The sequence below is a fragment of the Protopterus annectens genome, chromosome 2.part2 (genome assembly GCF_019279795.1).
Source record: "Protopterus annectens isolate FY-2018-M chromosome 2.part2, PAN1.0, whole genome shotgun sequence".
NCBI lineage: Eukaryota > Metazoa > Chordata > Ceratodontiformes > Protopteridae > Protopterus > Protopterus annectens.
Window position 1 is genome coordinate 156,448,673 of NC_056730.1, and position 26,633 is coordinate 156,475,305.

The 26,633-nt window shown below is 45.9% G+C and overlaps 1 protein-coding gene across 1 annotated transcript in view; it reads left to right on the plus strand.

The window, feature by feature from the left end:
• The window catches only part of IPO11 (importin 11), a gene marked incomplete in the record, with an annotated part of 3,749,854 nt that overhangs the window by 858,648 nt on the left and 2,864,573 nt on the right, over window positions 1–26,633 (plus strand). The window contains 1 exon segment of the mRNA XM_044063824.1: window positions 24,311–24,463. Coding sequence (XP_043919759.1) covers window positions 24,311–24,463 — 153 coding nt within the window.

Consider the following 26,633-nt stretch of genomic DNA (forward strand, 5'->3'; position numbering starts at 1 on the left):
CTGGAAGAAGAGGCCTAGCTGGATCTGAGGATTGGATCCAAACCCAGCAGTTCAGGAAGAATGAAAATGGACAACACAGATGGAACATTATGGTGAGTACGTAACTTTTTTTTTTTTTTTAAACTGTACGCAGTGGAAAGCTCTTCTACTGAGGGCCATAGGGTAGTTGTCCACAACTACCTATTGCTAGATGCAATTTTTCAATATATAGCTTTATTAATTCACCACATTTCAGGTGCATCTTGAATTTGCATGCATTTAATAGAAAATAAAACACAGTATAACAGTTCTCATTATTATCATTCAGTATGCATATATGTTTTCACTCTTAACAATTTTCTTTCAGTCCAGCATCACATAACTTACTTATTTCCTGCCTTTAAACTGCAATCTTCCTCCTAAACATTATTCTGCATGCATTGTTCCAACAAATTCCATTTGTTTCTATGCAGTTAATTCATTCTGTTTTTTTTAAGACTCACCTCCACTTCAAGTGAAAATGTAATACTTAAGTATTTCAGTATCCACAACACAAAGTGAACGACATACCAAATTTGGCAAAAGCCTTCTTCAGTGCCACATGTAAAAAGAACAGTGGATATAAAAAGTGTACACACCCCTGTTAAAATCCCAGGTTTTTGTGATATATAAAAAATGAGACCAAAATAAATAATTTCAAAACTTTTCCCACCTTTAATGTGACCTATAACCTGTACAATTCAGTTGAAAAACAAACAAATCTGTTAGAGGAAAAATATAAAAAAATAAAAAAAGTACAGTAAGCTGATTGCATAAGTGTGCACACCCGTAAACTAATGGTTTGTTGAAGCACCTTTTGATTTAATTACAGCATTCAGTCTTTGTGGGTACACACCTGCCATCAATTAGAGACTCTGATTAACCCCAAATAAAAACAAAAGCCATAGTTCGCAGAGAGCTTACAAAGCATCAAAGGGATCTCATTGTTGAAAGATATCAGGAGAAGAGTACAAAAAAACCTTCCACAGCATTGGATATACCATGGAACACAGTGAAGACAGTCATTAAAAAGTGGAGAAAATATGGGAGAACCGTGATGTTGCAAAGAACTGGACATCCCTCCAAAATTGATGAAAAGACAAGATGAAAACTGGTTAGGGAGTCTGCCAAGAGACCTACAGCAACACTGAAGGAGCTGCAGCAATTTCTGGCAAGTGCTGGTTGTGTACTACATGTGACAACAGTCTCCCGTATTCTCCATATGTCTGGACTGTGGGGTAGGGTTGCAAGACAGAAGGCTTTTCTTACACAGAAAAACATCCAGGCCCAGCTAAAATTTGCGAAACAGTACATCGTTTTCCAAAAACGTGGGAAAATGAGACCAAGGTTGAACTTTTTGGCCATAATTCCAAAAGGTACATTTGGGCGTTCGAAAGACATGCGTTGAATGGGCGTGCCTTTGTTGAAGGTTGGGCGTCGGGCTGGCAACTCGACACCATAAAAAACAACTGCCAATCATTAGTGGACCGGAGTTCCGCTGTGGCAACCCCTAACTGGGAAAAGCCAAAAGATGAGACATTTGGCGCAAAAACAACACTTCACATCACCAAAAGAACACCATCCCCATGGTGAAGCATGGTGGTGGCAGTATCATGCTTTGGGGTTGCTTTTCTTCAGCTGGAACTGGGGTTTTAGGCAAGGTGGAGGGAATTATGAACAGTTTCAAATACCAGTCACTTTTGGCCCAAAACCTTTGGGCGTCTGCTAGAAAGCTGAAGATGAAGAGGAATTTCACCTTTTAACACGACAATGACCCGAAGCATACATCCCAAATTAACAAAAAAATGACTTCACCAGAAGAAAATTTTGGAATGGCCCAGCCAGAGCCCAGACCTAAATCTAATAGAAAATTTGTGGGGGTGACCTGAAGAGGGCTGTGCACAAGAGATGCCCTCGCAATCTGATAGATTTGGAGCCCTTTTGCAAGGAAGAGTGGGCAAAAGTCAAGATGTGCCAATGCTGATAAACTCCTACTCAAGAAGACTGAATGCTGTAATTAAATCAAAAAGTGCTTCAACAAAGTATTAGTTTAAGGGTGTGCACACTTATTCAACCAGCTTATTGTATGTTTTTTATTTTCTATATTTTTTTCCCTAACAGATTTGTTTGTTTTTCAATTGAATTGTACAGGTTATAGGTCACATTAAAGGTGGGACAAGTTCTGAAATGATTTATTGTGTTCTCATTTATTTATATCACAAAAACCTGGCATTTTAACAGGGATGTGTACACTTTTTATATCCACTGTACACGGTATATCTAAAACATAAAACACACCCCCTTCTCTCAAAGCGGATCAAAATGCATCATTTAAACCAAGGGAGAACAACAGCCCTAATTTAATAATTCTAGTCCGTTCTTTTTTATTGAATAAATCATGCCAAGCCAGCATGTTAGGTTCTCTAAAACAAATACGATCAACAGCAGTAAATCTAATGGTCTCTGTAGAATGCTGCTAAACAGGTTTATGTAAAGCAATAGACATTCTCTTATTTCTGATGTCACTTAAATGTTCATATATACGTAACTTAAACTGTCTAGATGTTTGTCCTACGTAAAAAGCAGTACATGTGCATTCTAGCACATTAATGACCCATTCATAAATATAGTTAAAACATTGAATATCAAGTACATCAGATGTATTAACAGTTGAAACTTTTTATCTGAAGTAGGAGATTCATTTGTCTGCAACCTGTGGGTTATGGATCCGATATCGGATCCGAACCGGCATGGTTTACCAGCTATGGATCCGAGCTCTCAGCTCCTCCCCTCACCCATAATGCCCTGCTCTCCCTACATGACCTCAGATCTAGTTTGCCGCACTGGTGACCAGATTAGTGTTCTCGAGCTCTTCAGCTAAGTGGTGTTTTTTCAAGTTTTACAGTGTTAAAAGTTAGATTTTTTTGTGAAAGTTCAGTGAATGTTTAGGATCCTCTTTTGATATTGATAATTGTTTAGTGATTTAAACTTGTTTTTACTTAGTTTCCCTCCCCTCGCTGGTAGCGTAGTGTGTGTTTGGGCCTGTTGTGTGTGTTTGGTTACTTTTACTTTTCTCTTTTAGTTTAAGTAACTCTTTTAGCTTTTAGGATGTCTGAGCAGCCTAAAGCTATTTTCTCTAAGTGCTCCGAGTGTGGCCATAAGCTTTCCCCTGCTGATGGCCACACTCGGTGCGTGCGATGCCTTGGGGTTGAACACCTCACATCTGGGTGTTCCATTTGTGCAGGGTTCAACCCCAGGGCATTGAAGGAGCGGAGGTCTAAGCTTGTCCTGGCGGGACTTTTGCCCCCGGACTCGGCTCCGGCCTCCGCTCCTTTGGGGAGCCGCTGACGGTTCCTCCTCCCGGCTCCCCTCCTCCTCCTGGGACTCAACCTCCCTGTAGTGGTTCGGAGGAGAGGGAAGCTAGAAAGAGGGACCGGAGGGAGAAGCACCATAAGCGGCGGGCCGAGACCTCTGTTTCGGCCCCGCCTGCCAAGCGGGCTTCTCCTCCGGCCTCCTTGTCTGCTGGTTCTCCCCCTCCTCGGCTCCGGTCACCCGTGTGTTTTTCACCGAGACCTGAGGAGGAGGAGACCCGATCTCCGTCGAGGCTATCCAGGAGGCACTCTAGGCCTACCTCGGTAGCCTCGTCGAGATCAACCTATAGCTTGTCAGATGCTGATCTGGACCGGATGATGAGAAGGTTCATCCAGGCCCAGATGCAGATGGGAGTGCTCTTGCCTCCCCCCCCCTCTGGGGGGGAGCTCGACCCCTTTCTTTAAGCCAATTGCTCCTTCTCCGACCCGCTACCCGGGTTCGGAGCCGTTGGAGCCGAGCAGCTTCGGAGCCGGGGGTGGGTCGGCACCGATAGTACTTGGTACTTCGGATCCGACCCTGCCCTCGAGTGCTTCGGATCCGACCTCGGAGCCTGGATCCGAGCTTCGGATCCGGGGGGATCAGTGCTCCTTCGGCGCCGTCTGTGTCGGAGCGCACTGTCCCTTCGGATCCGAGCGCTTCGGCGCCGGCTCCGATCCACTCTTCGGATCCGAGGGGGAGCCGATTGTCGGATCCTTTGGTCGAGGTCGGCTCCCCTTCGGCTTTTGATGTAGTGGAGAGGGCCCTGTTGAGGGTCTCCGGACCCCCGGCACTTGATTTGGCTCCGTCCCGCGCTCCATCTGCACTGGGTCAGGCTTCCACCATCCGGCCCTTGGGACAGCCCGCTCCTTTGCCCCAAGCTGTTCCCTTGGAACAGGTCACTGTTTGCGAGGAGTCCTCTGACAGCCCCCCGGAGGATGTTCCCCGCAAACATTCATGCAAAAGGAGGCACATTGACTCCCCCGAGTCTCTCACAGAAGACACGGACTTGGAGGAAGGGAAGGCTCCCAAGATCACCCCCTGAGGATGTCTCATTTGGAGACATCATGGAAATGCTCCGCATAAGGGGTGGTCTGCCCCAAGTCTTCCTTGGATGAGTCCGTGTTCTTGGAGGCATTTGAAGTGGGCCCGTCTACCTCTTGGGTGTCCTCCTGCTGACCCCTGGCGGACCTCATTACCACCAGGGCGTGGAAGGAACCGGACACCGTGGAGCCAATCCCAAAAAGGCCCGACCGTATTCTCAGTCCCCGGCTGACCGTGCCCATTGGAGTAAGGGGCCTCCGGTAGATGCCATGTTGACGGCTGCCACCAAGAGGGAACTGGCTCAGGAGAGTCCTCAGTCCATCCCCGAGCAAGGAGTCTCGGATGATGGACCGCTTGGGGAAGCGGATGTTTAGTTCAGCGACCTTCTCAGTGAGGGCACTGAACTACCTGGCACATGTGATCAGGATGCAGCGCGATCTTATAAAAGAATACGCTGCATCCCCCCCAGAGTCCATGTCGGAGGAGGACAAAGTGCTGCACTCCACCCGCATGGCCACTCTCAGGTCAGTCACTAATACCTCTATGCGGCTACTGTCCCATGCTACGGAAGGTGCCGCTAGAGCTGCAGGGGCAGGCCTAGTTACCAGATGTCAGGCCTGGCTCCATCATTGCGGTTTCTCGGAGCCCTTCAAGGCGTCATTTGCGAACGCCCCTTTCGATGGTTCTGCCCTCTTTGGCAAAACTGTTCGTGGCACTTTGACACAGAGCGAGAAGGACGGGAAGACGCTGTCTGCCGTCGGAATCCGCTTCTCTGTACCCCAGAGGCCCTATTCTAGGAACCAAAAGGGTCAGAAGAAGATGTGGTTCCGGAAGTCGCAGCAATCCCAGCCTGCTCCGGACAACCAGTCCTTCCGTGGCAGAGGAGGACAAGGAGGACGCCGCCCTAGAGGCAGAGGGGCTCCCAGGAACTTTGGGTCCAGAGAACCCTTCTCTGAACGGCCCTCGCAGCAGCCCTGAAGGGTTGCCCGGCTGCTCCACTCTGGAAGCAGTCGGGGGACGTTTTTCGGAGCACCTAGCGGCATGGGAGTCCATAACATCAGACCGCTGGGTCCTCCAGATCATATCCAGAGGATACCGTATTCCTTTTCGTCATTTGCCAAAATTGAAGTCCCTCCCCGACATTCCACCCGGTCAGTGGGAGGCCGCTTTGGCAGAAATTGGCCATCTGCTAAAGAAAAGAGCCATCCAGATCGGATCAGGGTTCTACTCCAGGTTCTTTTTAGTGCCAAAAAAGACGGGGGATCTAAGACCAATTTTAGACCTTTCTCTCTTGAACCTGGCTGTTCCCAAAGAGAAATTCCGAATGGTTACGTTGCAGTCTATTCTCCCCCTTCTGGGAGAAAACCACTGGATGTGCTCCATAGACCTCAAGGATGCGTACTACCATATACTAATGGACAGATGCTCCAGGAGGTTTCTCCGCTTCCGGCTGGGAGCCAGTCACTACCAATTCCGGGTCCTTCCCTTTGGTCTCACCACAGCCCCCAGGGTGTTCACCAAAGTATTAGCAGTGGTAGCGGCCCACCTGAGGCTTCAGGGGGTGCAGGTCTTTCCCAACCTGGACGACTGGCTTCTCACCGCCCCAACAAGGCATCTACTTCTTTTGGCGCGAGACTTCTTTCTCCATCTTGCTCCCCATCTGGGCATCACGATAAACGCAAAAAAATCCAACCTAGCACCCACGCAGTTCATAGATTTTATAGGTGCCAGGTTAGACACGAGGAGATTGAGAGCCTTCCTCACTGCGGACAGAGTTCAAAACTTGCAGCTCCAGGTGAGGGCCATTCTTCACTCAAGCTCAGTTCCGGCGGAGTTGGTCCTGAGGGCCCTAGGGTCCATGGCGGCAGCGATAGCGCTTCTTCCTCTTGCCAGGTTCAATATGCGCATCCTTCAATGGACACTCCTAGTTCAGTGGTCGTATCTTGCTCTTCCTATGCATCATCCCATTGCGATCAGCAAGGCGTGCAGGCGGTCCCTCCTGTGGTGGCTACACTCTCCAGATCTCCACGGAGGCCGCCCCTTTTGTGCCTCTCCCCCTCTCGCCACGGTGACCACGGACGCCTCCCGCCTCGGGTGGGGGGGCATTTTGTAGGCCGGACAGTCCAAGGCACGTGGAACGATTCAGAGACCTCACTGCATATCAATGTTCTAGAGATGAGAGCAGTGCTCTTAGCGTTGCTAGCACTTCAGGCCTTTCTTCCCTTGGGAACAATTGCGATTCAATCGGACAACATGTCGGTTGTCTGGTATATCAACAAACAAGGGGGAACCAGGTCTTACCCTCTTTGTCGAGAAGCCATGAGAGTGTGGGAATGGGCAATCTCCACCAACCGCTTTCTCATAGCAACGCATATTCCGGGTCGGTCCAACATCCTGGCGGACAAACTCAGTCGCACCATTCTCACCCCTTACGAGTGGTCTCTCAAAACTCAGGTAGCGGAACGTATCTTCGCACGGTGGTGAACTCCTTGTTGCGATCTTTTGCCTCCCTCAAACACCAAGTGCGACAGTTTTTTCGCTCTAATACCTCCTCCCGGAGGTGCCCCAAGAGACGCTCTAGTGCATGCTTGGCCACCCGGTCTTCTGTATGCTTATCCCCCCTTGCCTCTGATGCTCCAAGTTCTTCAGAAAGCCTCTCGGTTGGGGTGCAGAATGATTCTCATTGCTCCTTTTTGGCCTCGACAGATCTGGTTCCCTTTCCTAAGGTCTCACTCAGTGAATCCTCCTTGGATTCTAGATCCCATACCGGATCTAATATCTCATCCATCCAACTTTTCTCCTCCGAATCTGGACAACCTAAAGCTGACCGCTTGGCTGCTCCAGTTCCACTCCTGATCAGGACTCCCGGTATCTCGTCCCCTGTTAAGGCCATCCTGGTGGCAGCTCATAAGCCATCCACTAGGAAAGTCTACCGCAGTATGTGGAAACGGTTCTCCTTGTGGGTGGAGCGGCAAGGCCTAAACCCCTTCACAGTTCCTCTTCCGTTGGTACTTGACTTCTTAACCTCCCTTTTTAATGATGGTGCCAGCAGTTCCACAGTCAAAGTACAACTTGCGGCAATTTCTCATTATCATATTGGTCATGACTCCAGTCCTCTGATGTCTGCCAGATTGTGTAAGATTTTCCTAAAAGGTACTTTCCTTCTCAGGCCCCCTGTAAAGCAAGCGGTTCCTCCTTGGGACCTTTCTTTAGTCCTCCAGGCCTTGACCGCCCCCCCCCCTTCGAACCGGCTACGGTAGATCTGAAATTTTTATCTTTCAAGACCGCATTTTTAGTGGCCATTACTTCGGCCAAGAGAGTCTCAGAGCTTCAAGCATTATCAGCTAAGCCTCCTTACTTGGTCTTTCATCCGGACCGTGTTTACCTCAGGACCAACCCGTCCTTTCTTCCTAAGGTAGCTTCTGAAGCAAACATTAATCAATCCATTAACCTCCCTGTTTTCTTTCCCAAATATCAAAACAAGGGTGAATACAAGCTTCATTCCTTAGATGTTCACAGGCAACTTAGATTTTATCTAAACAGGACGGCTGGTCATGGGCAATCCGACCAGTTGTTCATTTCCTTTGCTAAATTTAATTTGGGCAAGCCAATTTCTAAAGTCTCATTATCTCGCTGGATTTCACAATGTATCTTATTGGCTTATCAAGCTTCTGGAAGGCCCAAGACCGAGGGTGTACATGCCCATTCAACCCGGTCAGTCTCTACCTCGGCCGCCTTTAAGGCTAGGATTCCTCTAGATGACATTTGTGCAGCAGCCACTTGGGCTTCATCTCATACATTTATTTCCCACTACAAGTTGGATCTTACATCTAGGGGTAGAGCATCCTTTGGTTCCGTGGTGCTCGGAATATCCTTCCATGATGGCCGCCCAAGGTTCAGGTAGCTGGGGACTCTGTCCCACAGGTTGCAGACAAATGAATCTCCTACTTCAGATTTAGAAGTTATGTCTGAGGTCATGTAGGGAGAGCAGGGCATTATGGGTGAGGGGAGGAGCTGAGAGCTCGGATCCATAGCTGGTAAACCATGCCGGTTCGGATCCGATATCGGATCCATAACCCACAGGTTGCAGACAAATGAATACACCTACTCAGATGGAACGTTATGGTGAGTACATAACTTCTAAATTTTCACAACATGTTTGCAAGCTGTACAGTGTCCACAGGGAAAACAATTCCCCAAAGGTATACCTTCTATAGATGATTGACTATTGGCATCAGAATAAACTCTTTTTTTCTTTTTAAATGATTTAAAAAATTGCAAGTGGTTTTACCCCTTCTATATGTAAACATGCACCGTGTTAGCAAACGTTTAACTAAAAGCCTTAGCCCATTCTTTCACTAAAGAATCATCTGTATCCATATACCATGTGCTGTATATACACTCATAACCCTCGGGGACAATATCCCTTTAACTTGTATGCTTTCAAAAGCTTCATGTGCCAAACACTTGCCCATAATTTTTGACAATTAACCATTCAATGGCCTTAACATAAGTCAAAGTTGATGTGGAAATGGAAACTGAAATTGATGGGTACGTGTGATACTTCTTTATTTCAAAAAGAGTTTCATTATAACTCCTTATTGGATGCTAATACTTGTCATCCATCATATATTGTTAATAATAATCTTAAATCCCATTTTCTATGGGTTAAAAAAATTTGGTCTTCTGTGGAGTTACAAAAACGTAGTGAGGAACTTGCAGTTAGTTTCGAGTTAGGGGGTACAGTAAGACTGTTATACAGCAAGCACATCGTTTTGCTCAGTCTGATAGGACCACCTTGTTAGAATAGAATATTAAGAAAAAATATGATGCAAATATCTGTTTGGTTACCAGTTTTGGTAGCAATATGAGGTTGTTTTGTGAATTGATCAATAAACATTGGGGAATACGTTTGACTGAAAATAAGTTGGCTAAACTTTTGCCAACACGGTGCTTGTTTACATGTAGAAAGGGTAAAACCATTGGTAATTTTTTAAATCATTTAAAAAAATTATTTATTCTGATGCCAATAGTCAATCATCTATAGAAGGTATACCTTTGGTGAGTTGTTTTCCGTGTGGACACTGTACAGTTTGCAGACATGTAAAAAAAATAAAACTACTTTCATGTGCTACTACATCTGATGTATTTGATATTTGATGTTTTAATTGTGTTTCTGAATGGGTCATTTATTTGGTAGATTGCACGTTCTGCTTTTTATGTAGGACAAATGTCTAGACAGTTTGTTACATATATATGAACATTTAAGTGTCGTCAGAAATAAGAGAATGCCTAATGCTTTATATAAACATGTTTTGCAGCATTCTTCACAGACCTTAAGATTTACTGCCATTGATCGTATTTGTTTTAGAGGACCTAACAAGCTGGGTTGGCATGATTTATTAAATAAAAAAGAAGGGACTTGGATTATTAAATTAAGGGCATTGTTCTCCCCTGTTTTTTTTGGGAGAAGGGGGTGTTTATGTTGTAGACGTATTGTGTATATGTATAGGGTGTTTTTCACTTTTTACATGCGACACTTAAGAAGGCTTTTGACGAAACCGGTATTAAATTCACCTTGTGTAGTGGATATTAAAGTATTATATTTCACCTTTTGTTGCACTGGCTGTTTTTTTTTTTTATATGCTTTTTGGCCCTGCACTAATGCTGTACTTGCAGAGCTTTTTTGTTGCATTCCAGAAAAAATCCCTAACCTTCTTGACTTTGTTGCATATTTGGATGCCTTAAATATTTCTTCCTGTTCTTTTGTAATTTAGGTTCAAAGGTATATACTAGGCTAACAAATATATACGTTACTCAGGGAGTTAAACCGCTGAAATGCAAAGTACAGTAACCAAGGAAAAAAACATATTCAACAGCCCACAGTAGAGGTATAAAAAAAAATCTTTCTTTAATCCAAGAACACAAAGATGAGCGCTATAAAAAATATTTCTTTAATCCAAGAACACAAAGTGCTCATTTTTGTGTTCTTGGATTAAAGAAAGGTTTTTATATCTCTGCTGTGGGCTGCTGAGTACGTTTTTTTCCTTGGTATATACTAGGCTAATGACCAACAGGGCCATTAAAAGTATGGCCATGCCACCCAACCCAAATGTGTCCTTATGTATCTTGGGGATTTATTAGGAGATGGAATATTTCTTAGGATGTTTCTAGAAGTTATTTGTGGAGGGGTGTATGTTAGTTGGGCAGTACTGTCTGTTTTAGTCTATAAGAGACATTGGAGGGCCAGACCTGGAGTTGCGCTTAAATAGGGTTATGGATGGACTCTGCTTCACTTGCATGGGGTTCCTGTTCCAGAGCATGGGATCCTCTGAGGTAGTTATTTGTCTCACCAACATGACTTATTTATTTCACAAGCAGTGATCAGTCGTGGATGACCAGCTTTACACTCAGGAAAGGTTGCTTGATATTACAGTTTGAGACTGAACAAAAAGCTTCTATTTCAAGCATAATATTCAGATGTAACTTGGAATGTGTTTTCAGAGATGGCCACTACAAAAACGTAAGGGGTATCATTGTAAAAAACAAAATGATACCATCTGGCAGTTTGCTTAGAGGATTAAAGAGCTGATGTTATGTGGTCCTATCTCGCCTACATTCTTTACTCACGGGTTCGGAGCCGAGAATCGGCTCCGACTCGGTCAACTTATTTTCTGGCATGAAGTCTCTAATTGGCTGGGCTAACCTGGTATCCCAAGATGCACCTCGCCCTAGCCCCAGATCTTGTTTGCTGCTCATAGAATTAGGACGTGGTCTCGCTTGGCTGTGGCTAAGTACCCTTTCTATACTTTTCATAAGTATTTAACCGTCTGTTTCTAGTAAAAAGCTATGTTAATAGCTAGTTTTCATTGTGAGTGTACTGTGTGAGCGAGTTGTGGTTTTTTTGTGGTATCCCTCTTTTGCTGGGCTAGGCCCATTTAAATTAGAGGACCTAGTCCTCTCCGGTGTGTTTTTTTCTGTAAAGTTGTGTTTTTGTTGGTCGGTAGTTAGATTCCTTGCTGCACCAAAGAAACGTTTAAATTAGAGTTTCTTTGGTTGTTCTTGGTTTGGTTTTCCCGCCTTCCTCTCGTGTCTGTCATCGGTTGAGTGGGTGCTGTGTACTATTATGTCTAAAGAGCAGAAAGAGTATAAACCCTCTGGGTTTAAGAAATGCTCTAAATGTGGCTACAAGATGTCCATCACAGATGGGCATTCTATCTGTGTTTATTGTCTTGGTGCTATTCACCTGCAAGAGGCCTGCAGTTTTTGCCACGCATTTAGCCCGAGGGTACTGCAGGAAAGAAAAAATAAGTTGATTTTGAAGGGCCTGGTTAAGCCTTCTTTTGAGGAGTCCTTAGACTCTTCTAGTACTAAGTCTACGACTTCCAAGGCCAAGAAAAGATCTCCGGCTCCATCTGTCTCTTCGGAGCCCCCGGAGAAAATTTCTAAAGTGGATACTGCTTCCTCGGCTCCATTGTCCTTGGGGCCGCAGGAGGTATCCGTTGTACTGGAGTCAACCTCGGCCCCGATATTATTGGAATCTATTCGGAGCCGGTCACCCAGTGTTAGGCCTGAGTCTCCGGGTAGGAGATCCCGATCTCCCTCTATTTCCTCCAGATCCTCTAGACTGTCTGATTTGGATGTGGATTGGATGGTCCAGAGGCTTCCGCAGTCACCGGTTTGAGCAAAATTGTTCTCGGCTCCGGAGCCAGTCCCTATTCTTCTACCGATGATTCCTCCTCCGAGCACCCCTGTGTCATCAGAGCCGGAGTGCTCTGCGCTGAGTGTTCTCATGTCGGCTCCAATACCCCTTGCGAGTTTATCGGAGCCGACGTCGGCTCCAACCTTGTCTGTTCCGTCCTCTGGTTTTGGTACTCGGGTTTCCTCAGTCGGACCCGAGGGGGATACCTCGGGACTCTTGTCTGTTCCGAGTCTCCCTCTCAGTGCTTCGGCTCGGGGAACCCCGACTCCGGTTGTGGTCTCAGAGACGGGTCGGTCCTCTGATTCGGGGGGACCTGCCTTTGAGGCCGTGAGGAGCGCACTGTCCAGATCCTCAGTTACATCACCCGGATCGGTCACTCATTCCCCCTACACCCCAGCTAGAGCCTCTGACACACCCCTGTCTGTGGATGGTGGAGCCCGAAGGTCTGAGGGATACCCCCATGAGCGGTCCTTAACTTTCTGAGGGCCCCTCAGGGTCGGTGCCTGAGGAGCCCCCTAGAAAGAAGTTGTGCAAGAGGAAGCACATAGACTCCCAGGATGAGTCCCTCACTTCCAATACCGACCGCGAGGAGTCTGAGGGGTCCCCTAAGTCGTCCTCCGATGATGTCTCTTTCTCTGACATCCTGGAGATTTTGAGGCAGAGAGGCGACTGGCCTTCCAAGAACCCCTGGAGGGAGAGGTATTCCTCAAGGCCTTCGGGGCTCAATCCTCTGCCTCCTGGGTGTCTCCACCCTTCGATGAACTCCTGGGTTTGATTTGTCGAAGGATGTGGGAGACCCCTGATTCCGTGGAACCGGTGCCCAGACGTCCAAATAAGTTTCTTTCTGCTCCCCCGAGGAAAGAGTTCCTGACCAAAGGGGTTTCCGTAGATGCCTTGGTGGTGGCGGCAGGCACTCAGCAGGAAGTTACAGAGGCTTCTTCTTCCATCCATCCTCCTAACAAGGAGTCCAGGAGTACGGACCAGTACAGGAAGCGTACCCTGTCTTCAGCGACCTTTACATTGCGGTCGCTGAATTATCTTTGTCAATTTACTCGGCTCCAGAGAGATCTCCTTAAGGAGCTAGGAGACACTCTGATGGGTAACATGCCTGAGGTGGTAGCGCAGACTGTTAACGCCCAGTTGTCTACCCTTGGTTCCATTGTCAACTCGTCCATGAGGCTCATATCCTGTGCAGGGCAGTTAGCTCAGGTGTAGCTCTCAGAAGGAAAGCCTGGATGCGCCTGTGTCATTTTGTGGAGGCCTTTAAGTCTTCCTTCACTGATGCCCCTTTGATGGGTCCTCACTCTTCGGTACCAAAGTGAAAGACACCCTCACCAGATGCAAACAGGAGGGGAAGACCCTATGTGCCATAGGCGCCCATTTCTCTCTTCCTTCTAGGCCTTACCCCAAGGCTCAGAGAGGAGGGAAAATGTGGTTCAAGAAGTCACAGAGGTCTTTCCCTGCCGCTCAAGGTGAGTCCCCCTCCGGAGGCAGAGGAGGGGGAAATTATTCTAGAAGACACCGTCCTAGAGGCAGAGGAGGCCCCCGCAACTCGGGAGACTGTGATTCCTTTTGCAGGTCTTCCTTTCATCGTTCCTGAGGCATTGCCCGACTGTGCTGTTCCGGAGCCAGTTGGGAGCCGAATTTCGTTGCATCCGGAAGCCTGGGAAAGCATCACCCAGGATCGTTGGGTGCTTCGAATAGTTACCGGAGGTTACACCATCCTCTTTTTAACAACACCCCCTCCAGTCAAAAGAATCCTGAACGTTCCACCCAGTCAACGGGATCAAGCAGCACTAGAAGTTTCAAAGCTGCTAGAAAAAGGAGTCTTCCAACCAGTCCCCTCAGACCATATCGGATCAGGAACTTACTCAAGACTCTTTTTGGTGCCGAAAAGAACAGGGGACCTGAGGCCCATTCTGGATGTCAGCCGATTGAATCACTACGTTTTAAAGTCCAAGTTCCGAGTGGTCACTCTTCAGTCCATTTTTCCCTCCTAGAAAAAGGAGTATGGATGTACTCCATCGATCTCAAGGATGCCTACTGTCGCATCAAGATGGACAAGGCATCCAGGACTCATTTATGCTTCTGGCTGGGAGCCAGTCACTTCCAGTTTCGTGCCCTGCCCTTTGGTCTCACCACAGCCCCCAGGGTGTTTACCAAGTGTCTGGCAGTGGTGACGGCTCACCTGAAACGTCGGGGATTCCAGGTGTTTCCATATCTGGATGACTGGCTTCTCACCGCCCCCGCCAAGCATCTCCTTATTCAAGCCAGGGAGGCTACCATTACACTTTGTCACCAACTAGGAATTACCTTGAACTGGGAAAAATCTGCCTTGCTGCCCTCACAGCGTGTTGTTTTTATAGGCGCCGAGCTAGACTCTATTCAAATGCGGGCCTTTCTGCCACAAGAGAGAATAAGAGTGCTGCAGTCTCAGATTCATGCATTGTTGCCCCTCAAGAGAGTTCAGGCCAGGTTAGTTCTCCAGCTCCTGGGATCCTTGGCTGCCACCATCATGCTGGTGCCTCTAGCCAGGTTACACATGCGGATCCTACAGTGGCTCCTTTTGGCCCAGTGGTCCTTTCAGAAACTTCCTCTTTCCAACTTGATACTTCTAACGGAACGGTGCAAACAGGACCTCCGCTGGTGGCTATGCTCCACCAATCTGGACAAAGGGAGGAGCTTGATTCCTATGTCTCCAGTGGCCACGGTGACCACGGACGCCTCCAAGATGGGGTGGGGGGGGCATTATCTTGGCAGGACGGTCTAAGGCACGTGGCAAGATCACAAGGTGCACCTGCACATCAGTGTTCTAGAGATGAGAGCAGTGTTGCTAGCGTTGTGGGCACTCCAAAGCTCTCTTCCTCGGGGAATGATTGCAATTCACTTGGACAACATGTCCGTGGTGTGGTACCTGAACAAGAAGGGGGGAACCAAGTCTTATCCCCTCTGCAGAGAGGCCATGCGAGTGTGGCATTGGGCAGTGTCTTCCCAGCGGTTTTTAGTGGCAACGCACATTCCGGGAAAGACCAACATGATAGTGGACAGGCTGAGCAGAGCTATTCTGATGCCTTATGAGTGGTCCCTGAACGACTGAGTGGCGGTTCAAATTTTCAACAGATGGGGTCAGCCTTGCTGCGATCTCTTTGCCAGCCCTCTCAATGCCAAATGCGGCAAGTACTTCACACTGATCCCCCCACAGGGGGAGTCACCCAGGGATGCTCTAGTCCACGATTGGCCCTCCGGTCTGATCTATGCTTTCCCTCCGTTTCCTCTGTTACCAAGAGTGATTCAGAAAGCCATATCCTTGGGAAGCAGGATGATTCTAATTGCTCCACACTGGCCTCGACAAGTATGGTTCCCCTTTCTTCAGCAGTACGCAGTGGACGGCCCTTGGACTCTGGACCCAGTGCCAGACCTACTGATTCATATGTCAGGACAGCTCCACACCTCCCTGTGAACCCTCAGGTTGACAGCCTGGCTGCTCCACTTCCATCACTAGTTAGACGATGTTTCTTTTCACCTGAGGTGGTACACATCTTGTCTTCATCTCATAAGTCTTCCACCAGAATGATTTATTCCAGCAAGTGGAAGAGATTCTCCATTTGGGCTCAGGCCCAAGGTTTGGACCCCTTCACAGCCCCAATTCCGTCGGTCTTAGACTTTTTAGCCATGCTTTTCCGACAGGGCTCCGCGCCTGCTACCATTAAGGTGCAGCTGGCTGCAATTTCCAACTTTCATACATCTTACGAGCCTTCTCTTATGGGCCATAAACTTTGTAAGGCCTTCTTGAAAGGTGCCTGGTTACTTCGCCCTCCAGTTTCAGAACCTGTCATGCCATGGGATCTAAACTTTGTGATACAAGCCATCACTTCACCGCCCTTTGAACCGGCTGCCACCTGTGAATTAAAATTTCTATCTTGGAAGACGGCTTTCCTGATCGCCATTACATCGGCCAGAAGAGTATCAGAGATTCAAGCCTTGTCCAATAAGCCTCTGTATTTGACCTTCCATAAGGACAGAGTTTCCCTGAGACTTAACCCGTCCTTTCTTCCGAAGGTGTCATCCACTGTTAATCTGCATCAGTCTATTGAGTTACCAGTGTTCTTTCCGAACTTTTCCAATGAAGCAGAGTTTAGGTTTCACCAGTTGGATGTGCACAGACAACTAAGATTCTACTTACACAGGACTAAGCATATTAGGAAGTCTGATCAACTGTTTGTGCCCTTCTCAGAAAACAGAACAGGTTGTCCTATTTCCAAGAGCACAATTTCTAAATGGATCAAAGATTGTATTTCCTTTATCTATTCGTCAGCAGACAGAAATTTACCTTTTCCCGTTAAAGCTCATTCTACCAGGGCAGTGTCTATATCAATAGCATACCATGCTAGGCTTTCATTGGATGATATTTGTGCTGCGGCCACTTGGGCTTCTCCGCACACCTTTATTACTCATTACAAGTTGGACATGGCTTCTAGGGGCCGGGCTTCCTTTGGTTCCATCACGGTTCTCAGGAGTATTTTCCTATGAGCCGCCCAGGATAGAGGTGCTGGGGACACTGTCCCGTGAGTAAAGAATGTAGGCGAGATAGGACCACATAACATCAGGTAGTTATGTACTCACCATAACGATCGATGTGTGTGGTCCATCTCGCCTCACATTCTTACGTACCCTCCCACCTGCCCCCTTTTGGAGGAAAATTGGTTCTGAGAACCCTTCAATGTCAGTTGTTTTTTCTTTCCTTTCAGGCTGGAGCTCCCTCCAGTGGCAGTTGTGTGTGTGGGGTGTGATTGGGATAGCTGCAAACTAGATCTGGGACTAGGGTGAGGTGCATCTTGGGATTCTGGGTTAGCTCAGCCAACAGCCAATTAGAGACTTCGTGCTAGAAAATAAGTTGGCCGAGTCGGAGCCGATTCTCGGCTCCGAACCCGTGAGTAAAGAATGTGAGGCAAGATGGACCACATACATCGATCGTTATGGTGAGTACATAACTACCTGATGTCCTTCAAGAATGCAACTGCAGTCATAACATATGGGTTGTCCTGCCTCAGGCAGCCCTCGGTCGGCCAGATTCCAAAGTCTGGGTCCAACGTCGGCTGATGTCGCATCTCTCTCCGACGTCAGAGTGGCTGGAGTATATAAGCATCATCCGACGCCATTTTCTTCAGTCTTTCTTGCCGCGCGGTGCCCGAAGCAGAAGCGGTTCGCAAGTGCCGGTCGGTCAGCTCCTGTATTCTTCGATTCCGAAGTCATCAAAAAAGCTAAGTACCCCATTGGGGACCTTTTCTTGCCTCAGCCGATGTCAGAAATTACTGAAAAAGTTCACAATTGTCTTTCTTGTGGTAAACAAATACCTCATAAGGATTTCCACTCTTACTGTCTTCCTTGCCTTGGCCCAGACCACGACATCTCGGCCTGTGTAGCCTGTGCTCGCTTCAACAAGCGCACTCTCAGGCGCCGGGCGGAGTTCGCTGAAGATTTTTTCGGCGAAAAATTTGCTTATACAATGCCGTCGGAACTTCCGACATCGCAAACTCCCAAGAAACGAAAAGACCGGGACCGACATCCTCGGCCCGCGTTTACCACCGACTCCACGCCAAAACCTACCGCGAGTGCTCCGGTTCCCCCTGAGACGGTTATTCCACCTCTCCGAACCGAAGACACCGCATTACCGACGACTCCGATTCCGGATATCACTCCGCCAGTTATTGATTTTCCCCTGGATACCGAAACCGAGGAAATGCCCGAGACCATTGCTGTAGACAAGGTCACTCCTGCATGTGGAGCTGCCAGGCCTCCTATGGCCATGTCTATTAAGGCCTACACTAGGGCTAAGGCAGCCAGCAAGACCAAGCATCTTACTGCTAAAGCCTTACCTCAGCCTACTCCAGAGACACAAATTATGACTATGGCTGCTGACTTAATTTCTATGATTAGAGGTTCACAGGCCCATCCTGAGAGAGGATCCCAGCCTCCTTCTGATAAAAGGCCCCGGGTTGAACCCTCTGACCCTATTCCTTCAGATGAAGATTCTGAGGACTCTGTCCACTCTGATGGCCAGGAAGAGCTCTTCCAGACCTATGAGGACTCGGATGCAGAGGATTCCATCCAATCGGCCTCCCCTCCTGAGGATATTTCTTTTGGGGAAGTTCTGCATACCATGAGGGAACATTTCAAGTGGCAAGGCCAGGAATATTCTGATTCCAGAAAGCGCCTTTGAACTTTCCTTAAAAAGCCCCAGCACAGGCCCTTAGCTATTCCTCCTGTGCTTGATGTTTTGGATGATTTATATTCTGACTCTAGTGTTACCCCTGATTCTCTTCCTCCTGCTCCAGCTAAGCCAGACAGGTATTACAGGGTCCCAGAAACACATTCCCATTTATTCAGGGCCCATACTGCTGATTTGGAAACTATTTCCCAGGGACCAAAAGGTGTTTCAGTTTCCACCTCTAAAAGTCATTTGCCCTCCAACAGGGAAGCTAGGTCATTAGAGAGATGGGGTAAAAAGGTTTACACCTCCACTACTTTATCTATGAGAGCTTTGAATTGCCTTTTTCATATGTTACAATATCAGGATTTCCTGTTAGATGATTTACAGAAAACATTGGCCTCTCCTGATCCTTTAGACAGGAAGTCTTTGCAGGAAGCTGTACATAACTCTCAGCAAGTAAGCAATCACTTCCTGCAGTGTGGATATGATGCACTGGAAGCTTCATGTAGGGCAGCTATGACAGGGGCAGTGATTCATAGACATGCTTGGTTAAAAGATCAACTGCTACCAGATCATGTAAAGGCAAAACTTCTGGATGCACCTTTGGAAAAGAACAAGCTTTTTGGTGCTAATGCTAAGGATGTGTTAAAGTCCATCGAGGAAAAAGCAAAATCAGTTCAGACGGTGAAAGATTTCCTCCAGGTTCAACCCCCCAGATTCAGTAGGAATTGGCCTTCAAAAAAACTGGTCCTTTCCTAATCCTGAAAAATTTCAAAGGGGTAAAAACAGACGTGGCCGAGGAAGAGGACAATACAGAGGTCCTTACAGGGGACGACAATGGCAGCCAGCAAACCAAAGAAGTGACACAGGGGTTTCACCTGCCCCACAGCCACAGTCTCAATGACTTTCCTCTACTTCCGCCTACCAGGGAACAAATAGAAGCTCCCTTGGGCGGGAAATTATCTCTGTTTGCAGACAATTGGCACAGATTGACAAAGGACAAATGGATTTTGGACATTATAGACCAAGGTTACAGGTTCCATTTTCATACCTTACCAAGAAAACAAGTCATGCCAAACCTACCACAAAACCAGAGGGCAGAGGCTATCAAGCAAATCTCTCTGCTGACTTGGATGAAAGCAATAGAAAGAGTTCCACAACAAGAACAAGACCAGGGGTTTTACTCAAGACTGTTCCTTGTTCCAAGAAAAGAATCTCAATGGAGACCAATACTGGATTTGTCTGCATTAAACTCCTTTCTCATAGTACCAAAGTTCAAAATGCTGACTCTACAGCAACTCCTTCCCATGCTGGGCAAGGGGTCTTGGCTGATTACTCTGGACCTCAAGGAGGCATACCTGCATGTCCCTATCAGACACAGCTGCAGAAGATACCTCAGATTTCTTGCAGGGCCAGAGCATTATCAATTCTCAGCATTTAATTGGCTTATCTACTGCGTCCAGAGTATTCACAAAATGCCTGGCTTCAGTAATTGCTCATTGCAGGCTCCAGGGGATCCAAATTTACCCATACCTGGACGACTGCCTAGTACAAGCGGACGACAAATTGATGTTGACAAAAAACTTGGACTATGTCATACGATTACTTCAAGCTCTGGGATACACAGTCAACTTCCAAAAGTCAAGACTTCAGCCATCCCAGCAAATAATCTTCTTAGTAGCCAAATTAGACACAGCCTCTCAAATGGCTTACCTAACAGAAGACAAGCAAGAGAAGTTAACTCATTATTTCAAAGGTTTGGCAAAACTTACCCAGATGACTGCAAGGAGATTCCTACAGGCCCTGGGTTACATGGCATCCTGCATTCTCCTGGTTCCATTAGCAAGACTACACATGAGAACGCTTCAATGGTACCTAAAAAGCCTATGGTCTCAGCACAGCAACAACTTAGAGACAACCATACCGCTCATTCCATGCCTACAAAAGGAATTCCTATGGTGGGCCTCGGTAAGCCAGGCAAACACAGGTATGTCATTCAAAAAACCACAGATAACACAGACCATGATCACAGATGCCTCAGACCTTGGATGGGGGGCGCACATGGAAGGCAGGTGTATACAAGGACAATGGTCTCCAAAGGAAACACATCTGCATATAAACCAAAAGGAAATGCTGGCAGTAATGCATGCCATCGAGGCCTTTCAACACCAACTTCAGCAAGTCCATTTACTGATATGGACAGACAACACCACTGTGATGTGGTATATAAACAAGCAAGGGGGCACCCATTCTTACCCCCTTTGCAGACTGACAATGCATCTTTGGGAAAAATCACTGAGCCTAAACATTCAGTTACAATCCCAGTTTGTTCCAGGCAAAGACAATGTGCTGGCGGACAGCCTAAGCAGGAATTTCACAGATCCACACGAGTGGAGGTTACATCCGAAGATCTTCACACAACTCACTTCAACATGGGGCAGGCCAGAAGTAGACCTATTTGCCTCTCACCTCAACCATCATCTACAAAAATTATGCTCAAGGACATACCATCCACAAGCTTGGAAAATAGATGCTGTCTCATTCAACTGGAACTTCCTAAAAATCTATGCATTCCCACCTCTGCCACTGATGACCTCAGTATTACTAAAGATCAAAGCAGAGAGACCCAAGGGGATCCTAATAGCTCCGGACTGGCCAAGACAACACTGGTATCCACTACTACAGAGCATATGTCACACCAAGAAGTGGGCCCTTCCCCAATGGCCTCTACTTTTGACTCAACACAACTTCAAAACAGTGCATCCAAACCTTCAGACACTGCAGCTAACAGCCTAGGAGATCCCATGAATAACCTCAACCTATCTCTCTCCAAGCAAGTTCAGCGGATACTAACAGAGGCTCGAAGACCATCCACCAGAAAGGTTTACTTAGCAAAATGGAAGAGATTCAGCATTTGGAATACCAGCAAGGGACATGATGCATCATTATTGAACATCCCACTCATCCTGGAATATTTGGCAGATATGCTAAAGAATGGACTCTCATATTCTTCCATAAAGATACATGCATCAGCTATTTCAGCTAGATATAACACTGATCCACCTGTCTTTTCACATCCTTTGCTAAGACAATTCCTCAGGGAAATCAAGAACATTAAGCCACCAAGAAAGGCTCCAGTGCCAGCCTGGGACCTCAGTTTTGTTCTAGAAAAACTGACTCTACCTCCATTTGAGCCAGCAGCTTCAGTTGACTTGCAATTTCTCTCATGGAAGACAGCTTTCCTGTTGGCAATTACCTCAGCAAGAAGGGTTTCGGAACTACAGGCCCTAATGGCAATACCTCCGTTCATAATTTTCCACAGAGACAGGGTTTCATTAAGGACCAACCCTACTTTTATGCCAAAGGTGGTATCTAGGGTTTCTTTAAATCAAGCTATTCATCTGCCTGCTTTCTTCCCCAATCCTGAGAATAAGGGAGAAAGACTGTTACATACCTTGGACATTCACAGACAACTTCGATACTACCTGGACAGAACCAAGACCAGTAGGAAGTCTGAACAACTTTTTGTAGCTTACACCCCTGCAGTCCAAGGAAAAGCAATTTCAAAACAGACTATTTCAAAATGGATTGGACATTGCATCAGATTCTGTTATTCTTTTCATGGAAAGACTGTTCCAGCCAATGTCAGACCACATTCCACCAGAGCTACAGCCACCTCTACAGCATTCTTAAGAGGGGTGCCTACTAAGGACATTCTAGAAGCTGCTACATGGAGCTCTGTGCATACATTCTCCAAACACTACAATCTCCTCTATACTCCAGATCCAGAGCAGGCTTTGCTTCGCAGTCCTGCAGGGTTTGATTGCCACACCATCTTTTCCTAGAGCATTCCTCCTCCCCCAGCTAAGCTATGGTATTCTACCCATATGTTATGACTGCAGTTGTATTCTTGAAGGACATAGTACAGTTTTGTACCTACCATAAATGTAGATGTCTGATAGATATGCAACTGCAGTCGGATTTTCCCTCCCTCCATACCCCTCTATGCCTAGGGTCCACTCCTATCCCTGTTTCTCTTAGCTGGGGATATCTGTTGTGGTGTATCTGTTTATTGCTCATTTATTTGTCTGGAATCCTGTTTTTGTCTTCCAATTTGATTGCAGCCTTCCTTGGAGGGCACCTGGCATCTGGGGCAAGAAACACTGAAGAAAATGGTGTCGGCTGATGCTTATATACTCCAGCCACTCTGACGTCGGAGAGAGATGCGACATCAGCCGACGTCGGACCCAGACTTTGGAATCCGGCCGAACGAGGGCTGCCTGAGGCAGGACAACCCATATGTTATGACTGCAGTTGCATATCTATAGGACATCTACATTTATGGTAGGTACAAAACTGTACTTTTCCTGTGGTCCAGTTGTGCAAGGTTTGATTCCCTCAGCTTCCATTACCTAATTGTTTGACTCTGAGCAAATCATTTAGCCAGACATCACTCCCAGGCTGAAACTTAAAAAGAAGAAGAAAAAAAGGGTCCATGGAGATAAATGCTCTTTCCCAGAAAACAAATATAGACACAGTTCTGTAGAGACCGTTAAAAAGTAAATCAAAATACTTTCATTACTAGTCAGAGGAGGTTAATTAACATGGATAATGCTTATTCAATACTGCAGCCTTTGTCCATATACAGTTTTACCAGGGAGGAAAAACATTGCATTTCTAATAAAATTACACAACGCAGCAGCCCATTATGTTATTTTGGGATATATCAAATTATGAGATTAATAATCATTTGAAGTGATGTAGAAGAGAACAAGGTGTGAAGAAAAGCATGTTTTTCTCAATTTTGAGTGTGTATGTACTTTAATTTTAGTTATTAAATATTGGTACTGTCGTCTTGCTTGCTAAGTTTAGAAGCCATAATCAACTTTAAATGAGACCTTTGGATGAAAATTCAAAGTAGACTGTGCCTTAGAATATTCTTTAGGAAGAAAATGGTTTCTGGCCTAAAGGTTTGGGGCATTGCAGTATGTCAGCTGCTGTTCCTTTGTCCTTACAGCTACCTTCTTCTTTATCCTCCCCACTATTTCTGTTAATGTTCAGTTTCCTGCTTCTTTTTTACTTGCGTTTGTACTCTTTTTATTCTTTAAGAAATGTTCCAAGATTCTGTTTACTTCCAGCTAGCCTGTATATCTTTACACTTCAGTCATCTGTTACATACCTGGCTCCGTGTAGCATAGATATGGAGGCATGTCAGTGACCCAGGTGGCTGGGGTTTGATTAGCAGTCATGGTACTGGAAAAAACGGGCAGAGGAGGAGGAGTGATGGGACAGGGCCCACTCACCTGTCCCAAAGGGGAGGTTTACAGGTACTCTGAGAGCACTCTGGGATGTTACGATTTTACCAGTGGAGATTAGGGAAACCACCTCCTGTAGTGGTGGGGGGGTTGCTTGCTGGCAACATATTTTGCAGACGTAAGTGACATCTATTGCTGACAGCCTGTTCCACACTCCTTTCCTCTTGTTTGGTTGCATGTCTGCGGTAATGTAGGACTTCATAAAATCTCTGAAACCACTTCTGATGGCTGTTTTGATAATGACCCATGTCCACCAACTCTTAGTGGGGGCTGATTGGCAGGCAGTAGGGGCAAAAGAGTGCAAAAAAAATGCATCTGTTACCTAACCCACCTCGTGTATGATCTCTTTCATTGGAACAGTCCTAGTCTGTATTCTCATTTATTGTACTTATAAAAGTTATATGTTTGCAAATATTTTGATTTTAACTATTGCATATTAGGCAAAGTTTATAGAGTTACTAAATGTTTAATTCCTGTTACCTTCATCACTGTTATGCTAGTATCTCTTAAAAATCTTGTTACATTTGTGTACCTACACTGTATTTATTTATTTATTTTTTTGCTGTGGTCCAGTATACGATTTAAATTGGTCCACACAGAATCAGTCCATTATCTAATTTAACAAAATTTAGTTAATATTTACATGTTACATATTTCAAATGTTTATTTCAGATAGCAAGGTAGAAACACTTGAAGCCCATAAGATTAAAATGGAATTCTTCACCTACCAAACACTGACTGAGATATGCCGGCGACTGGTTTCTAAATATCTTCTGTTAACAGAGGAAGAACTAACTATGTGGGAAGAAGACCCAGAAGGCTTTGGTAAGATTTCTGAGTATTATCTCTCATTATTGTAATGATATAATGTTAAAGCAAATTCAAAAGTAAACCTAGTTCTTTTCAGATGAGTTTAGCTCTGCACTTTCAGTATAAGACCATAATCAAGCCAACTTCTAAGATGGCTGTACATTGTGTAACTGCTTTAATTCTAGCTCTCCCAGAGTGAAAGCAGAAACTCGGCAGAATAGTTTAGTAGACTTTTGTGGTTATGGGTAAATTTCAGTAACTGGCTAGTAAATGCACTGCCTAGATGCCAGGAAAAAAAGAAATGCAGAGGACCTAAAGGAAAATCAGCTGTAAAGGATGAGGAAAAAACACTGACTGGGAAAAATACTGCATTTGTTCAGCAAACAGCAGTGCAACTCCAGACATGACTTACAGTAACCTAGAGGAAAGTATAAGACAACTTCACACAGACCTGGTTAAAATAAATGAAATGCTGATGGAGTATATCAACTCGAACAACAAAAGGCTGGAAAGAATGGAAGAAGCTTTAAACAGATAGTCAGATGAGTTAATAAAACTGCAAAATTCAGAGGGCAAAATGAAAAAAAAAATTTGCATTTTTTTCATCTGCATTTACTGTGTTTGTGTTTCTTCCTACTTTATTTTGCTTTTTCGTCATCTTAAAAGTACTCAGTTGTATTTATTACTGCTTGGTGTAACTATCATTCTAAGCCTTTTGGTTTAAGCACTTGGGCTTCAGACCAGTTGTTTTACATTAAGAAGGTTTGTGGTCTGCACTGTTGTGGCTGAACAGGTAGCTTACATCCTTCTAAGTTGGGAACTGCTGATTGAAGGCTCAGTATCTGTTATTCTAAAAGTGTATTAGTTCTGGTTTAAGCACTTGGGCTTCAGGCCAGTTATTTTACATTAGGAAGGTTTGTGGTCTGCACTCTTGTGGGAGTTGAGGCTGGACTCTGCCCTTCTGAGCTGGGAATTTCTGGTTAAAGGCTTATAGTGCCTGCATATTTGAACTGTTTCTTACTGAAATTGATGCACCTTGTTTGGTTTAGCATAGACTAGATCCAGGCCTGCTGAATCTAGCTTTGTTTGCATAATTTGAGCACTAATCCAGGCCTTCTTTTTTGGAGAAGGCTCCCCTGCACCCCAGTGGCAGAAGTGTGCGGTTAAAACTTGTCTGATTGAAGACTACAGGAACAGGACTCAGTTTTGAGATTTCTTTTACTGGTTAATTGGGTAATTTGTTTATAAGCCTTTTCTGATTGCTTGTAGTCATCTAAAGCTGTTTTAAGTGTATTTTTTACTGTTTGTAGTTGTTTAAAGCTGTTTTAAGTGCATGTTTTACTGTTTTTGCCTTAACTTTTCAAAAAAATTTTTTTCCTTGTTTCCCACCTTTCTAAGCTAGTATAGTCCAGTTTTCAGGCTAGTGCTGAATTCAGGGCTGTTACAGTTCTCTGAGTTGCCCATACCTTACTTGGATAGAGGGAGGTTTCTCTATTCATCTGTGAGAGAAGGAGCTTTGACAGCCATCTGTCCCTGGAGGAGTGGTTCCAGCCCAAGAAGTTGGTAGTTTATAGGCCATTTTGGGCTAACTTCTCTCTCTTTCATTTCCTGCTGTAAAAACCATGTTTGCACGGTTTTGCACGTCCGAGCAGCGCCAGTTAGCTAGGGCTAAATTTATCCCGGCTCCACCAAGTCTCCTCTTCAGTTTTTCCCTTGAAAGTAGTCTAACTCTCAACCTAAGCACTTAAAAAGCATCTTCCAGTCCAGCACTTGCTCAGACCTAATAGCAAGCACTAATATACCCCGACACTTGGATTACTCAGCAGGGCAAGGCTCATTATTCACCCCTCACCAACCAAGCGACTAAGCAGCTCACCCCACTATTCAGGCATGACCAAAGGGCAATTTCAGGTGTACTCTCCAGTCCAGCTGGTGAACCTGGGTATCCTGAGGCAATGTTACAACTGCCTCATGTACACAGACAACCCCCTCCCCCTACCACAAAACATTAACATATGCGAGAGATGCAATTATATAGCTAAATTGGAGGCTAAGCTCTCTCCACCCAAGACTGGAACAGGCAGTCATGAGGAGAAGGTTAACACTTACACCACACCTCCAGCTTCACATAGACATACTAAACCAGCACTGGCAAAAAATACACATAAATACACAAAATCATACT